Below are 15,402 nucleotides of genomic sequence, written 5' to 3'. Positions count from 1 at the left end.
TGATGTGTCATAATGATAATAACTCTGCATTTCTATAATGCATAAATATCCATGCTTTACAGCATGCTCTGTGAGATTTATAACTGTTATTATCCCAACAGGTCTTAGAACACTCAGAAATATTCTTGGGTTAGAAGGAAGCATACACTGCAAGCAGTCGATTAAGCACTTAAACAGTACCAGACTGACAAAAGCTCTCGCTGACTATAGCTGGGTAAGCATTCCCACCTGGATGAAGTGATGAAAATGTGTGTTGAGTGCCTTTATAAAGGACACAACGTCAGGCCCCTGATGCGGTTTAATACCACGACCTTTTCGGCTCCAAGCCAAACAGCATAATCGCTTAGACTATAGACTTTAGAAATGTATTCATTCCAGAGATAGGGTAGAAGTACTATGGTTTTCCTAGCCAGTCTGTCCTGTGTCATTGTCATGCACTCATCCTACCGTCTGCCTCTTGTCCAGTCTTGTTGAATAAATTATCATCTGTCTATCAGTGTCTTGGCCATCCACAGTCTCTCATTTCTTCGTCTGTTCCTGTTAGTGTTGCATTCGGTTAGTCTATCATATCTCCTTACCTGTCTAAAATGTACCTGTTTGATTTTGGGGTTGCGGCTCTAGGACAAGAAGGAGAGGAAGTTTTTTTGGGGTTGTTTTTCTGTTTCGTATCAAAAGTTTGTATGCAGCAAAGTGTAGTGGTTTTTCTCCTCTTTCTGAAGCTGGAAGGGATACCTTTTATGATGGTTTTTCTCTTTCCCAAGTAGAAAGGGTAACTTTTTAATGATATTTTTGTTCCTTGTATGACCTTATATTGAAGACAATATTTGTTCTCTTTCTATGATATGCTTTGCTAAAGCTTGCTTTATTTTATCAAACCCTGTCTTACTGTCGTGATTTCACTGCAGTTCTAATATATAATATTTGAATACAAAGTAAGCTATTTAAATTATACCTATATTTTGTAATAAACTCCTTTTTGTTTGGCAAGCATGTTTAGGATGTATAAGAGTGTAAATTGATTGTTGAGTATTTTCTCCTTCATTTCTTCATAATCTCGAAGAACGTTCTTATTTGCACTTGGATGATGCTCAAAATATTCAGTACAAAAATGTTGTCGCTGAAAATTTCAAGTCTCCTTTGAAAAGGCTGAAAAAGATTTTTTTTTTCCATAGAGTTTTTTCTTGGCTTTTACATGAATATAAAGATATTTTTGGTACAGAATTCATCAAACAGAAGTTGGCCATTATATATGTTAATGGGCATGGATGAACTTGCCCCATAGGCCAAGTTTTAGAGTTTGACTTGAGGTTAAAAAAATAAATAAATTCAGTCATATTTGAATGGTTTAATCCTCAAAGAGGACCAAGTTTTCTGCCAACAAATTAACAGTACAGGTGTTTAGTAGGGCAGGAGTTTAGACTCCAGTGCTTAAAAGATATGTATTGTGTTGATTCCCAAACAGAAAAGCAATCCCTGTTCAGTTGTGAGGCTTTTTTTAAATGCTGGACCAAGAAATTGTCTCTTTCTAGAAGTTTACTTTTTTATGCTTGAAATATATTTATAGATTCCTTGGGTTTTTACTGGGAACTTGGTAAGTGCACACTGGAGTATAATATATGGCATGAGTTCTCTGCATGAATGTCTTGAAATGTTCCTCTTACCATGCATGGTAAGGCAAATTATGATCAAAGTGTACCGTAACAGTTCTATAAGCCTGTGTGTCTGTCTTCTCTCAAAATTTAACACTCCTGCTGCTGTAATCACAGACATCAGTGTCCTTTACTGTCTCTGAAAGATGTCATAGAAGGTTTCTTTCCCGTGGCCCCTTGACGCCCTCATAGTTCACTTGTGCATGAGAAGCCCTGCCACGTGAAAAGCATGGTTTATCAATACTTTAAATCAATCGTGCTCAGTGCAGCAGAACATTGTGATGATTAGGTCTTCCTTATTAATACTTTTAAGCTGGACTTTTTTTTAAAATATTGGATGTGTTTGCATGATTCGCTTACCAGATTTTTTTAGGTTAAACAAACAATCAAAAACAAAACAATAAGCAAAATATCCCTTTACAGTCTCTTAGTTTTTCTTTTTAAATCTCTGTCAAGATATCACGATTATTTTGAGAAAGACTAATCATATCTAAAAGCATCTACTTTGCTAATATGAAGAATGCCTGATTTTTTAAAAGACAATAATGCACAGTCGTATTTGCCTATACCACTGGAGTCCTTAAATTCCAAGAACAAAGTGAGAATTCATTAGTGAAATGTTTGTTGTTAACATGTGACATACAGAGGAGGATCGAAAATTGTTGGCTTTCTTATTAAAACAAGTGGCATGTGAAGGTGTTGCACATCTGTTTAGTATTGCTATGCACAATATATTTCAAATTATAAATTCTACGTGCTTGAAATGTTGATGCCATTTGTACCATTGCATGAAATGTTTGTATTTTTTTCTGTGTTCTACATATATATATATATATATGTCTATCTATCTATATTTTTATCTGTCTCTCTGCCTGTCCAAACATACTTCTATGTGTCCATTGATCTGCCTATCATAATTCTTATGTCTGTCTGCTTTTGTGTGTATCTGTGGTAAGTCTCTGTCTGTCTGTCTGTCTGTCTGTCTGTCTGTCTGTCTGTCTGTCAGTCGGTCGGTCGGTCGGTCGGTCTGTCTGTCTGTCTGTCTGTCTGTCTGTCTGTCTGTCTGTCTGTCTGTCTGTCGCCTGTCTATCTGTCTGTCTGTTCTTCAGCTTTATTATCTCCTTCTCTCTCTGTCTATAAATATATCAGTCTGTCTCTCTTTGTTGGTTTCTCGCAATTGCTTCACTATTTCTCCTTTACTGTTCTCTCCCTCTTTCTCCCAGTGCCTTTTTTCTCTCTCTAATTCTCTCTCTCTGCTTCAAAACGTCCTCCTGTCCAATTCCATCATGCCCTTTTTCATCTTATCGTGTCACCTCCTTTCTTTCACAATTTCAAATTTGTTAGATTTTTGGGGGATATTTTCTTCTTTGTTTTTTGTTGTTTGTTTTCTCATACTGCACATTTGTTTGGGGGGAGGGGGGGGTTGTTTTTTTAAATTTTGGGTAAGAGATGAGTTTTTGTTCCTATGAGTTTTGTTTTTTTGAGATCTGTCCATAGCTTTTGTCTAATGTTCTCACTGCAGATGGTTGGAGGGCACCACTGGTAGATCCTACTTCTTTCTTCTCCCTCTTTTGTTTCCAATTCTGTCTTGCTTTTTCCCTGAGCAAATGACTGTTTTTGTGTCGACGTGGTTCTTTTTACCCAAATAGGCTGTATTCATGGATCTATATTATACTGCATGGCAAGCACATATGAAGGCATGCTCTTTCACCTCTATACAACAATAAAAAATAATCCATATGTGATTTTATTGCTGCCTTTATAATTAGCATGATTTAATGTGTGCACATGTGCACACTATTTTTTTAGACAAACGTCAGTCATATTTATTCAAACTTTTACCTTTGCAAAGTAGTTCTATTTATCGTAAGCAAGATCTTACAAATGTACGTTACCAAGCCCTGAAAGTGGAAAGCAAAATTTTACAGGAGAAATTAAAAGAAACCTGTTTCATTCTTTTAACAATTGTGCCTACATCCACTGTTTACCTTTCCTCGCTTGTTTTTAACCTTTAGAATTTGAATTTTGACCAAATATTTTTTGAGCCACAGATCAAGATCTGCAATTTTTTAAAATTCAAAATTTTGGATTTAGTACATTTTCACAGCTGGCTTACGTTATCTGTTTTGTGCTTTGTTCCCTTTGTGTCTACATTGCATCTTATTATAGGTCTTTAAGGTCTTGACCTGCAAACCACCCCTGACATACCGCCACCCCTCTTTTCCCCTGTTTCAAAACTTGGTTGAAATTTATTTTTTTTTCTACTTTTAAGGTCCAGAACAAAAATGCAAACTGTTTGTTGTGAGGTTTTATAGGATAGAATCTCTTGTGTGAACTCTTTAAACTCTTTATGTGGGTGGTTGGCGGATGCTCTAGTGTGGTTTGCTTCTTCTTTCCTATCAAACATCTATCATCGTTATCACCCCTTCTTCTTTTTTATGTTTGTTACTCTCTTGTAACACCTCTAATCTTTTGGCGCTCATATGACCTTATGCAGTTGCGAGTGCCGTAAAAACTCTACTAAAACTTTTTAAAACTCTTTATAGTCTACAGCTTTACTGCTTGGTAAAACAGAGAGAGTGTGTGTATCATGTGCATGATCTTGAACATTTCTCAAACTAAGATATTTTATGATGTATTTGTATCTGTACTTTTGATTTATTCCCCTTGGTCGATTTGATATACTCATGAATTTGTGAATTTGTATTGTTCAAGAATACTGTTTTTAGAAGGGCTCCCGTTGCATCTCTAAAGTATCCATATTTCTGTGTCTTAATGCCATAAAACGTTTTTGTTATTCAAATAATTATTTTTTATTTGTTATCCAGACTCTGCTTGGAGATGACCAGTATATCTTTACAAGGTTGAACAAAGTCTTTGACTCTATGCCAGCCTCTCCGACCTTGTCGCACAAGCTCTTCCCCAGGCCACCGACCCCGTTTTCTGGTAAGTTATCTCAACTGGAATGCAGAATTAGCTTTTTCGTTCAACAAACGCTCATACATACACGCCATGCATGCCACCTAACTCAAGCCTCACTTGCTCACACACACACACACAGACTCACTCACACTCACACTTAAGCTCATGGAGACTACATATATAGACTCGCAATTAACACCCTCACCCCCAACACCACACATTTACCCCCCCCCCCTCTCTCTCTCTCTTCCTCTCTCTCTCCCTCTCTCTCTCTCTCTCACACTCACACACACACACACTCACGCACATACACACTCTCTCTCACACACACACACTCACACTCACACACACACTCACACACACACACACACACACACACAAGCACTGATGCATTAATTCTTTCATCTCATGTAAAATGCACATCTGGACATACTTACCTCGACTGAACTTGCCAATGCACTGACTGGGTTTTGTATGAATATGCACTCACTTGCACACATTTTAACATATATATATATTATTTACATATTAGGCCATACATTTGCATATTTAAGTTATTTAGAGAGAGAGAGAGAGACAGAGAGAGACAGAGAGACAGAGAGAGAGAGAGTGAGAGATAGAGATAGAGACAGAGAGAGACAGAGAGGGAGAGGAAAAAAGGCAATGCTGTGAGTGTATGTGTTTTGGGGGGGGGGGGGGGGTGAGTCAATTTCTTATGAAATCCTTGTCCTTGTCTATGCATGCTCAGGTAGTGCATTGAGGTAACAGAAAATGTCTGATTTTTGTGTTTGTATGCCATATATATATAGCTCGTGTCACCAAAGATAAAGTGAAAGAAGTAGAGGGTGAAGAAGAAAAAGCCGTGCCAAAGACAGGTGAACACGCAAAATAAAAGCTTGATGCTGAACATCTGATGTGCTTGTCTTAGAGGTTCTGCAGACTACATGTATTCCATTCAGCTCTCAATCCTTATTTTAATAATGTTTTATTTTATTTATTTTTATTTGGGGGGGGGGGGGAGTGTTTGGGTTTGTTTGTTTTTTTAAATCAGTAATATGGTCACAAGTTTTTCTTAGGCAGTTGCTGTGACATAATTTGTTTTGAAATTGAGGTGAGTCAGAAAAGTCCTTTCTGCCTTTAACAAAATTTGTCAGTTTTTGTTCTAAAAAGACGAATGTTGAATGATTTAGTACATCCGAGTCTGCACAACCTTTACAGCGTGCAAGGGATATGATACTCATGTGGTCAATGCTGTGTGGTTTTTGTAATGGATGTGCTCATATCTTCATCTCCTAGTGCATGACGCATTATAAGATTGTTTAGATTGACTGAGGCGTTTTCAGTGTGTTCACAAACAGTAGTAGCATATTATGCTGGTAATACTGGTCTAGTGCTGTGACAATGGTTTAGATAAAATATTATACTCCCTTTGAGCAGTAACGGTGGCTATTACTGTTGTTGAAACTTATATGACATGGAATAATTTTGATAAGTTCCTGCCTATCGTTCTGTATCATTGAGTGAGCTAATATTTGGTGATTGTTGTATATTTTGTTTGTACAGCTAAAACAGGTAACTATTGGCTTTGATGGTACTCTTAATTTTAGTAATTCCTAGACATCAGCTGTCTAGACTAGTGAATGTTTCTACTTTTTAAAAACTTTTGGTTCCCTTGAAAACTTTTTTGTCTTTCCAACATTTAAATAAACTACACTAAATTGTTCTGCAAGTTTTCTTTGTAAAGTAGCGAAGAGTCTTCCTTCATACTTTTATACGTTTTGTGATGCAATCATCGAATGGCTCATGTAATTTTGTTTCTCGTCCATTTTTTCATGAATTGTGGAATTCCTGGTAGCACTTTTCTTTTCTTTGTAAAAGTGCAAAAATGCCTCAGTGTTTTTTTTCTCACTTCTCAAACTCTTAAGTTTGTGGAAACGAAAATGTAACTTCCATAGCAAAAGTCTTGTGTAGCAACACTAATTGGCCTATCAAAGCCATTATTTTCATAGTTCAGAGTAAAAAGTTGTTCCCGCATCCGATCCGGGCATTGGGGATTGCCTCGTTAGTGAGACAACTTCCTGGGCCTTCGGCATATTGTGGTAAGGTGGCCAGTTCCTTTCCACGCCACCTTTAGTTCCCCAACTCAAAGTCAGGTACCCATTACTGCTGGGTGGGCTCAAGGGGGCAAAAAAAATCTGAGTCCAAACCGAGACTCGAACCCAGACTTTCCACTTCGGAGACGAGTGCACTAACCACTCCACCACTGCACCCTCATAGTTCAGAGTAGTATTCAGAAATCAAAGACACTCTTTCCAGAATTTTTTTTTATGTGTTTTAATTTCTTTTCTTCTTCTTCTCTTCATGTTTTAATAGCTGCTTAAAAGAAATAACCTTCTGATATCTCTTCATCTTTCTTTATGTTCCTTCATGTTCAGTTTTCATACCTGTTTAACAATTGAGATGTTATGTTTCTTTCATGTATGGCCTATCATCATGACATCATTTTTTTTCTTTGTTTTGTACTGGTGTTTTTAACCTGTGCTGTCTTTAAACCTGTCTAGTTGACCTGTGAGATCAGACACTGGATCAGATCCTATTTTGTGTGCTCCTAACAAATAGTTTGCTGTGTGTTGTCTCTCAATCTCATGTTTCTTGGAATTTTCTTTAAAAGATTAAGATGATTTCAACTAGCATTTGCCTGATTCTTGCACAGACTTTGGTTAGTTCAAATGTTCAGTATGATGATCCATTTGCGTAACATGCATGTTAGACCGCATAATGATAATTTAAATATGTATCTGTGTTAGAAAAAAAATATTACCCAAGTTCTATGTTTTACAACTTACATCATCAAAATCAAAATGTATTCCCCCCCCCCCCCCCCCCCAAATACTATTCTATACCCACCTCACATTAAATGTATCTGATATATGTATGAATTTACTATTTTCATGGAATTGTTTGAAGTTAAAAAGTATGAGTATGCTTAGTTTAACTGTTTGTCATGTTTGAAACATTTATATTTATCACATTTTATTATACTTTTTTCTTTCAACTTTATGTTTAAGAATAGTTTCTCTTTGTTGAAACTTATTAATATTATGAGTACAAATTTTTCTTTTTTTCATAAGTACATTGAGTTCACTTTCCTTTTGTTGTTCAGCACTCTGGTAGTTATTTTATAGACCTTGGCACTATTTTTCGGCTACTTATTTTAGAAATGTCTTTACATTGTGAATGCACTGTTGCAAAATTTTCTTAATTTTTTTACCCCTGAACATCGTAGCACATTGACTTTTCACTTCTATAATAGCTCAGCAAGTGGTTGAAGGGGGCCTCTGGTAGGCCATTCCTTTGTCAGATCACTGATATTCTGGACTGCTTCTTTCTTTCCTTAAACAACACTAAATTGCTGTTATTATTTCTTTGAATTAAAGAAATATGATACTCATTTTGAGCCGGGGAAAAAAGCTTGAATGAACAATGTAAACTTAAGAAGGACCGGAAAGAAGTTTGATCAACCTTCGGCACCCTCAAGTGACTCTTACACCCAAGACAATTGTGTTGTTCAAATCATTACTATGCTCCTCTGCAAAAACTCGTAAACTGCTTAAGGATCAAAACAACTAAAAAGTTTCATGACGGAGATGAAACAATAAGCTTCATGAGCTTCTGTTTTTTTTAAATTGTTTTTGTTCTTCCTTTTTTCTTCAAATAAAGATGTTGATGGTTTGTGGGTGCCACAGCTATGCCTGTGGTTTGAGGGCACCTCTAATAAATCCTGCTTCTTTGCTCTCGATCTTTTGTACTGTCATTCTATCTTGCTTTTTCCAAGCATTGAATGAGTGTTATGGTGTCAACACCCTCATTTCTCCCCCCCCCCCCCCCCTCCAAAAAAAAAGAAAGAGAAAAAAAAGTTTATAAAAAAAATAAAACAAATATAGGTTAGATATATGTAGGTTGTAGATTAATCAATAAATACAATTTTTTTTTCCTTCTGCTATTTTCAGGTCCTCCGTTGGCAAGTGTGAGCAGCCAGAGCAACAACCCCCTGGTGGTGGAGCAAGGCGTCTTCAGCACGGCCAGCTATGCCACCTACAAGATGAGGAAGGACATGGAGCTGTGGGAGATCTGCTACACCATGCTGCAGAAGGTCCCCAAGGCCTACAACAAGGTATAATGAGTGGCTCTGTTTGCTTGTATATATGTCTTGTTTATGAATCTGTCAAGGAAGTTATAATAATTTAGAGAAAAGGCAGACGAAAGGAAAAGTGAAGAGAAGAACAAAGGGATATATTGGAGGGGAAAAAGAAAAGGAAAATGTTAACAAAAGGTGGTTGCAGGATTAAAGAGAATCTACCATATATACATGTTATAGAAGGTTCTCCCAACCCCTACAACAAGATTACTATTAAAGTATTTCCTCTTTTATGTTGACAGTTGAGCTTATGAATCTGCAAGGAAAGTTGTAACAAAATTATTAATTTGCCAGTTTATGTAGTGTAGCAATGGAGATGTATGTTATCGAAGTAACAAGTTTTAGTGTTTGTTTCTTTTTATAACTTACTGAACAATTTTCCAAGAAAATTGTATCAAAGGTAAGACGCACACTTAAGCTTCAATAGAATGTATAGCAACCTCCAACGTCCCTATTCAGTAGGACCAAACCAAATGAGCGGGAGAGCCTTTAAAAACACTCAAACAACTGCAGTTCAAGGATGCCTCATTTAGGACTCAAACAAGCATGACCCAAGCTATGGTCCCACTTAAACCCATCTGAGCTTATTATGTGGTCATACTCATACTTCTATTCCAGGATTACATTGTGGAGAAAGTGAAGAAAGTTGGTGGCTTCACATCATTCAACAACTTCATCATGAAGGAATTGGAGATCATGTACAAACTTCTCAATGAAATCAGGACGAGTCTGCAGGTGAGTTATCCCTCACACTGATGGCATTCTGTACAAGTGATGTAAAGATGTACAGATATATTCACAAAATAGTATATTATATGCACTGGAATCTGCTTAAACCAAAATCTGCGGGACCACTGGATTTTCTTCAGTTTTGTTTAGAGAGACAGATTGCTCAAATAGTGTGAACACGAAATGGATGTAATTCCAACCAAATTCCCATAAAAGATAATATATGCTGAGTTATGTCATTTTGCTCTTGAGGTTTGATATGTCTTTTTCCATTGCCACTGTTGTTCACTTTACTACTTTAGTCTGTTTTTGGGGAGGGAGTATTCTTTTTTTTCCCTGAATGTTAGACTGGAGAAGTGAGAGGGTCCATTGCCAGTGACGTGAGGAAACTCATCGAGTGCTGTCTCATGCTCTGTGAAGAGACAACAGGCCATGGGGCCATGTTTGCTAGCAGAATCGCTAATCTTTCTTACTTTTGTGTTTTGTCATAAAAATGATCCAAACAAATTAATGATTTCATACTTCTTCGATTCAGTTTTTTTTTCTTCAACCACCCATAGATGGGGAATTATATAACTGGCCTTTTCTGTGTTTTTCATTTTTTTAACATATGACATGTTTTTTCCCAGTAGTTAATCTGCTATTTCTGATTTTAGGTGTTGCAAGGAGGTATAGACATAGTAAATTCTCACACCGGTACTGGTACTCTTTATTCACCTTGTCAAATTGCTTTTTCTTGTTCCTCAAAATAACTCTTCAGTCCTCTATCATATTCAATTGTCTTTTCGCTGAGCAAAGACTTCATCTGTGCACCACCTTCCTTTTCTAAATGTGATTGTTCCACTCAGTAGGGATTTCACTTTTCATCTTTCTCTCTTCTCCAATACTACATGTATATCTTCGTCATAAAGCCCTTCAAATGTTACAGTACGCCAAATAATCATGAACTTAAAACTTGATTGAAATGTGTCTGTCCTCCCAGGCCATCAAAACGGCCACAGAGAGCAACGTGCTGGGTGATCAGGTGTCCCAGCATACCCTGGAAGTGGCCGACGACATTTTCCATCTGCGTATCCCCGAGGCCTGGTGTCGCATGTCTGGTAACTCAGCTCCACCCCTGACCTATGGCATGGGTCAGTGGCTGGTGGAGCTGCAGAGTAGATGTCATCACTTTGAGCGCATTTTGTCACTGGTAAGTGTTTCGAGGTTGTGGGAGGGGGGTGGGAGGGTCAAAACTAGATTTGTTTTGTGTATTTAGACGATAGAAAGAAAGAGACAATGAAAGAGTGAAGATGTTTTGAGAGAAAAAGGAGGTGCAAGGGAAGATGAGAGAAAAGAGTGAGAGAAAAAAGCAGAATGAGACGATTTATATATGTATTTTCAAAAGCGCCTATTTTTGTTGTATCCTTTCATCAATCAAGTAGCCTATACCTGTATGAGTGTAAGCACTGTGTATTCGAACCTTTATCCACTGTGTCACAGTCAAATACCTGCATATTATTTATCATTCACATTAACTGTTAATCTTTTTTGCGCAGCAAGAGAACAATGTTTAACCGTTGACATATACCAATGCTGATATAATGAAATCATGACATTATTTACTCATTCATACTGTATTATCTTCACAGGGTCGTGAGAAGATGCCTGCCTACTGGCTTGGAGCTTTCTTCAACCCCAGAGGTCTGTTGGCCTTACTGAAGCAGGACAGCATCAAGAGCTATGCTGTCGAGCGCTCAGGGAATTTCGAACTTTTCACTTTCCAGACAGAGGTCACCTCCAGGGACAAAGATCATGTGAGTGGTCTATTTTTGTGCATTGGCCTACATTTGAGATCCTGCTCTTGCTTTGTTGTGGTTTTCATTATTCTAGTGAGACATGATGATGTAGTTTCCCCAGTGGGTTGCATTTTGTTGGTCTATGGTAGGGGATGATTTTTCAAACAGAGTTTGAAGTTTAAGATGTATGAGGATTTTGTAGGGGTATGGAGGAAAAGGCATTTATTATTTATAGGTATTTCTTGTGATAACTCAGTTGTCTGTTTCAATAGAAACAAATTTTTCGCTGTTTAAAGTCCATGTCGGCTTGAAACACGCCGGTATAAAACACATTTTGGACTCAAGCACGCTAAACGGCTCTTACTGAATTTTTGCTACATAAATTACGCGCCTTTAAGCACGGTAACTTCGGCTTCAGGCGCGCTTTTATTTACAAACAGCCAATACTTTCATGGTTACACCTTGAAGTTCGAACGCAGTCTACACCGCAGCAGTGAGTGTGTTCACCCTGGAAGCGTACAGGCCCTATATAAAGGGCATGGACGCTGACCTTTTTCAAAGGAAAATTTTAGTATTGCTTATATGGAAAATGGCGTAGTAAATTGCAGGTCAAAGTTATAAATAGTGACTAATGACTTTTCAAGTTATGTTGACCTCGTGTTTTTATGTTTTTAACTACCCTTTCCACATCTTTTGTTTTCTTCATGAATGTTTGTTTCCTTACCTGCCTTGATACTTGATTCCATTAAAATTACGTCAACTAGTTCACATTTACTTTATTCATAGGTGACCAACAAATCTTTCATTTCATGCTTTATCAGATGGATAGTAACTTTTCAATTATTACCATGATACGTTATCAAAATAAATTTTAAAACAAACAAACAAAAACTACCATTTCGGTTAAAAATGATAGTGCACACTTTTGTGCGACCACGACTTACGAACGCAGGGAAATAACTCAGGAAATTTCTACATGAAAATCTCAAGATTATGTCTACTTTGCACTCAAGCACGCCTCGTCATTAAGCACGCTTATGCTTTCTCCCAATGGCCGGGCTCAAAGCCAACATGGACTGTATATAGTTTTCCTGAGTTTTGGATGTGTGTCCAACACATTAACCAGTTCCCAACATGTTTTGAGTCTCATCTGTAACAGACCGATATCTTTTAATCAAAGAATTTATGTATATATTTGTAATATAATGTATTCCATTCTTTAACTAAATTAATGAAGTTCTGAAATCATGCACTTATGATTGTGTTTCTTTACATGTATTACTAGATTATGTGTTTATTGTTGTATTCATGTGTGTATTATTTCATTTTCAATGTAGGCTACTATTTTTAGATTACCAGTTTACATCTGTTTCTGCTAAGTGTAAAACTCGGCTATACGCCATTACGAAAAAAGACGTATGATGGAGTCTTACACAGAGCAGCTGATTTCTTTTAGTTTAATTTGGTAGGTTTTATTGTTCTAGCAACTGCATGAGGTCATATTATGAGCATGCAGGACACAAGTTGGATACTTGTATCTTCACGTAAGTTCGTATCGTAGCACAGCTTGGTTTTACTTTGCGAGTCGAAATGTTTGAAGTATCTAAATTCTAAAATTATATGTGGTTAAATTTAGTTTAATAAACAGCAATTTATAATTTAAAATAGCTGTTTACATCTTTGAGTAGACTTTATTTTAATAAAATCGAGAATCCTGTTGGGATCATTCGTCATCTGATAGCCCATATACAGTTGCATTTTTTATTTTGTCCAAGTTATATTATCAAGGTTTTGTTTCTGTGCACTTTCAGCTGAGAGACCCTCCCCAAGAAGGAATGTTTGTGTGGGGCATCTATGTGTGGGGCTGTGCCTGGGAGAAGACAACAGGAGAGCTGCAGGACCTTCCACCTCGCACGGGCTGTGCCGCACTGCCCGTGGTCCACGTCACCTGCTGGCCCGTCGCGGAGAAGCCCAGCACCCAGGACAGCACCCGCGCCTCAGAGACGTACGCATGTCCTGTGTACCACTCCAGACTGGCCAGGCAGGAGGTGGTGTTGGAGATGGACGTGCGGCGGGAGGGTATCGCTGGCTCTCGGTGGGCTCTTAGAGGTCTGGCTGGTACTATTCGCCCATACTAGACAGAGTCTAAACTATGCCAGATGAAATTGATTCTGTCGGGACCTTTTAATGTTAGGCCGCCACCGTAATGAAGTGTGACATGATTATTAGATGTCCAGCTATAGCAAGGTCGGGCTAAGCTCTTCAACATTCTGCTAGAGCAAAACAACATTCAGTATTGAGAATATATTAAAAGGAAAAATGCATGTGTACTAATTCAATCAATGTCAGTTGATCCATTCTAAAGATGCATTTGTAATCATATGCTGGAATGGGAATTGCAAATACCTCTTGTAGTTGTAGTCTATTTTTAAGCCTTTGTAGAAATATGACTTCAAAGTATAGCTTAGGCTGAAAGTCTCATTTTGGAGGATTCTGATGCATTCTTGTTTTGGCTTTGATGTATATCTTTTAAAAACTCAAAGTAATGACTCATTCTTTATAGATTTTTTAAAAACCCCAACCTAAATTGAACTTTAAAAATTTGAGCAGAGCTCAGACTTCATGTATGTATTATTGTATTGTGTGCTTTCATGACGATAATCATCACACTGTCGTAATACAGCATTATTTTATACATGTTCTCATTTTTTCCTTCCATCGTTCGTTCTGTCTTTGTCACAAAGTATGATTCTATTATATTGCCATTTTGTAAACCAGAAGACGAGCTCTACCAAAAGATTCATCAGCTCATTTTTGTTACATGTACAAATACACATACAAGTGGGTTTTTTTCTATTAATATGTTATTGCCGCTATGCTCAACAGTTAAAGTTAAAGTGAACACTGCTGAAAGATTAACATAATTGTCTCTCTTTTTCAGCATTTTTGTTTTCAATATATATTTGATATATTTTTCATTTTTAAGGATCAGTTGGAATGCTCAACAAAAAGTGAACACTGCTGAAAGATATTATTTTTTAAATATTTTACAACGATTTTCAGTTTTAAAAGAATCATAGCACCTGCAAGTCTCAAAATTATACAAATTTATGTGAATGAATTCATCTTGACTGTGACACTATCTGAGAGCCAAAACATACACTTTTAATGTTATGCAGAATTTATTCATGTATTGTGTGCAGTGCTACACTCTAGCAGAGTTTTTTTTTTCTTGGCATTCGCTGGTCACTCTCAGACCACATTGTCTGTCCTTCCCATGTAACATGACAAAATGATGTGTCCGTCTGTACCAGATCCCCTTTATCTAACATTAACAATATGCAATCATTTGTCAATTTAGATATATATGTTTATCAAATTTGACACGTTTACTAAAATACTTTTTCAGTACTATGCAGTCAGATCATCTATTCATTCATGTAGTGTCATAATTTTCCCATTTATCTAATAAATCATCCGTCCATTATTTCCACTTCAGTGAAAGCTATAAGTATGAGTGTTTTACAATATATAATCAACAGTCCACATTTTTTTTTTTTTATGTGGAAAACAATATTGAGTATATTTTACTGTATGATGCAATAATCAGCCGTCCTATTTTCAAATGTGATAAACCTTTTTGGCATAGATCTACTCGTGTCAGGTAAATATTTGTGTCGGTTTTAATATTTGACACGTTTTGTGTGAAATGATTTTTCAGTGTGATACTGCTTCCGCTAGGAAGTATGCCTAGTTATTTAAAAATACAGAAGGATATTCAAAGAATGTCATGATGCATGAATATTTGTGATGAAAGACAGTCAAATGACTCACTTAACGTGTTCTTTGCCACTAGTGAAATCATGAAATTGAGCAGTGACAATAAATTCATCTGAACAAAACACTTTTTCATGCCTTCTTCCCCAACATTTTGTTTCTCATATAATTAATTTATATGCTTTATGTCCCTATCGATATAATTTCGATCATTAAGGGGATTGGACACTTTGACTCTGCTTGTCAAGGCCAACCCAGCAGACATACAATAGAGATAAGAAAAAAGCTCCCCATTTGGGAATCAAATTGAGTACTTTTTGCATGCAATAGTATAGAGCCTGACTGCTAC

The 15,402-nt window shown here is 37.0% G+C and overlaps 1 protein-coding gene across 5 annotated transcripts in view; it reads left to right on the top strand.

The window, feature by feature from the left end:
• LOC101860228 (dynein heavy chain 5, axonemal) overlaps positions 1–15,186 on the top strand; it is a 91,015-nt gene extending 75,829 nt beyond the window's left edge. For 3 of the 5 annotated variants that reach the window (XM_035973781.1, XM_035973780.1, XM_035973779.1), the window contains 7 exons: positions 4,478–4,595; positions 5,381–5,446; positions 8,582–8,745; positions 9,388–9,504; positions 10,481–10,690; positions 11,130–11,294; positions 13,088–15,186. In XM_035973781.1, the coding sequence (XP_035829674.1) occupies positions 4,478–4,595; positions 5,381–5,446; positions 8,582–8,745; positions 9,388–9,504; positions 10,481–10,690; positions 11,130–11,294; positions 13,088–13,414 (1,167 nt within the window). In that variant the 3' untranslated portion in view covers positions 13,415–15,186. Of the gene's footprint in view, positions 1–4,477; positions 4,596–5,380; positions 5,447–6,134; positions 6,144–8,581; positions 8,746–9,387; positions 9,505–10,480; positions 10,691–11,129; positions 11,295–13,087 lie in introns of all 5 variants that reach the window. The other 2 variants (XM_035973782.1, XM_035973783.1) reach the window with 2 other exon arrangements.
• Positions 15,187–15,402: the final 216 nt, after the last annotated feature.

This window comes from Aplysia californica, unplaced genomic scaffold (assembly GCF_000002075.1).
Source record: "Aplysia californica isolate F4 #8 unplaced genomic scaffold, AplCal3.0 scaffold00030, whole genome shotgun sequence".
Taxonomy (NCBI): domain Eukaryota; kingdom Metazoa; phylum Mollusca; class Gastropoda; order Aplysiida; family Aplysiidae; genus Aplysia; species Aplysia californica.
The sequence above is the reverse complement of the archived record's forward strand: the minus strand, read 5'-3'. Positions and strand labels throughout refer to the sequence as shown.